Source organism: Plasmopara halstedii (assembly GCF_900000015.1).
Source record: "Plasmopara halstedii genome assembly, contig: Scaffold_2680, whole genome shotgun sequence".
Taxonomy (NCBI): Eukaryota; Oomycota; class Peronosporomycetes; order Peronosporales; family Peronosporaceae; genus Plasmopara; species Plasmopara halstedii.
Genome location: NW_020189586.1, coordinates 180,510 through 181,464, shown reverse-complemented (window position 1 = coordinate 181,464; position 955 = coordinate 180,510). Strand labels below are relative to the sequence as shown.

General features: G+C 43.7%; 1 protein-coding gene across 1 annotated transcript; it reads right to left on the bottom strand.

The window, feature by feature from the left end:
* Nucleotides 1-254: 254 nt before the first annotated feature.
* On the bottom strand, nucleotides 255-652 carry PHALS_04761 (uncharacterized protein; the record flags this gene model as incomplete). The annotated part of the gene is made up of 2 exons (XM_024718597.1): nucleotides 255-277; nucleotides 367-652. 2 exons carry the CDS (start codon nucleotides 650-652, stop codon nucleotides 255-257), a joined length of 309 nt encoding a protein of 102 aa, XP_024583980.1.
* Between the last annotated feature and the right edge of the window lie 303 nt (nucleotides 653-955).

Here is a 955-nt window from a genome sequence, read left to right as displayed (position 1 = left end):
TTGAAGTCGCTAGGGATCATCTGGAATGTTGGCATTTCGTCCAGACACGACTTATCCAGACCGGTCAAATCACCGTCACTTCCGATGTAAGATGCAACTATTTTCGATGCACATACGTTCCCTGATGGATATCTCAATTGGAGATATGTACTATAGAACATTGGGCTACTACCAGTTTCGAAGGTAATAAGCTCCTTATGTTTGCTGATGAGGGATTCAAATAAGCTTTTGGTGGCGAAAACATATCCATCTTGCTACTCATCACTAAAACACTGGCCTGACTAAGAATTGTAATACTCGCGTTCCAGTATTGATCGCGCTTATAATTGATTCCGCGAGCTCTATACTTGCCAAAACTGTACATACCGCACACCTTTGATTGTTCTTTTGAAAAAGCACAATACAATTTAACATCGGCGTACATGCCCCAACCCCCGACAGTGTCTGTAAAGCGCTTTTTCAATTCTGCCAGCGAAGGTGTCGGTCTTTCCCACAATTCCGAGTAGATGATGAGGGAGGACAACAACTCGGAGCTCTCATCGCTAGGATCAAAGAGACCTGTATCCGATAAATTGTTAATGAATGTCGTCAAGACGTCCACATCACGGGGTTGACAGCGCTTGAGGCGGTACACAAACTGAGGAATTGTCATGTACAACCATGGAGCTACCACCAGAGAGGATACGAGTTTTCGCAATTTGTGGGAGGCTGGCCAGTTATGATTGATAATTTCCGTGGTGTTTATTATTTTAAAACACGCTGACTCCGGTTGCTTGTCGAAAGCGGTCAAAATTTCTTGAAATACAGCAATCAATGTATCCGGTCCTTTAAAGTGGGAGCTGCAGACACGGTCGTGATCGCAGCATTCCATAAAGGTTCTTACCACTTCGTCAACGATATCATCGAGATCTGAAAAAAATTATATACTCCCGTAGTACTTACTGGCGAATCTAGG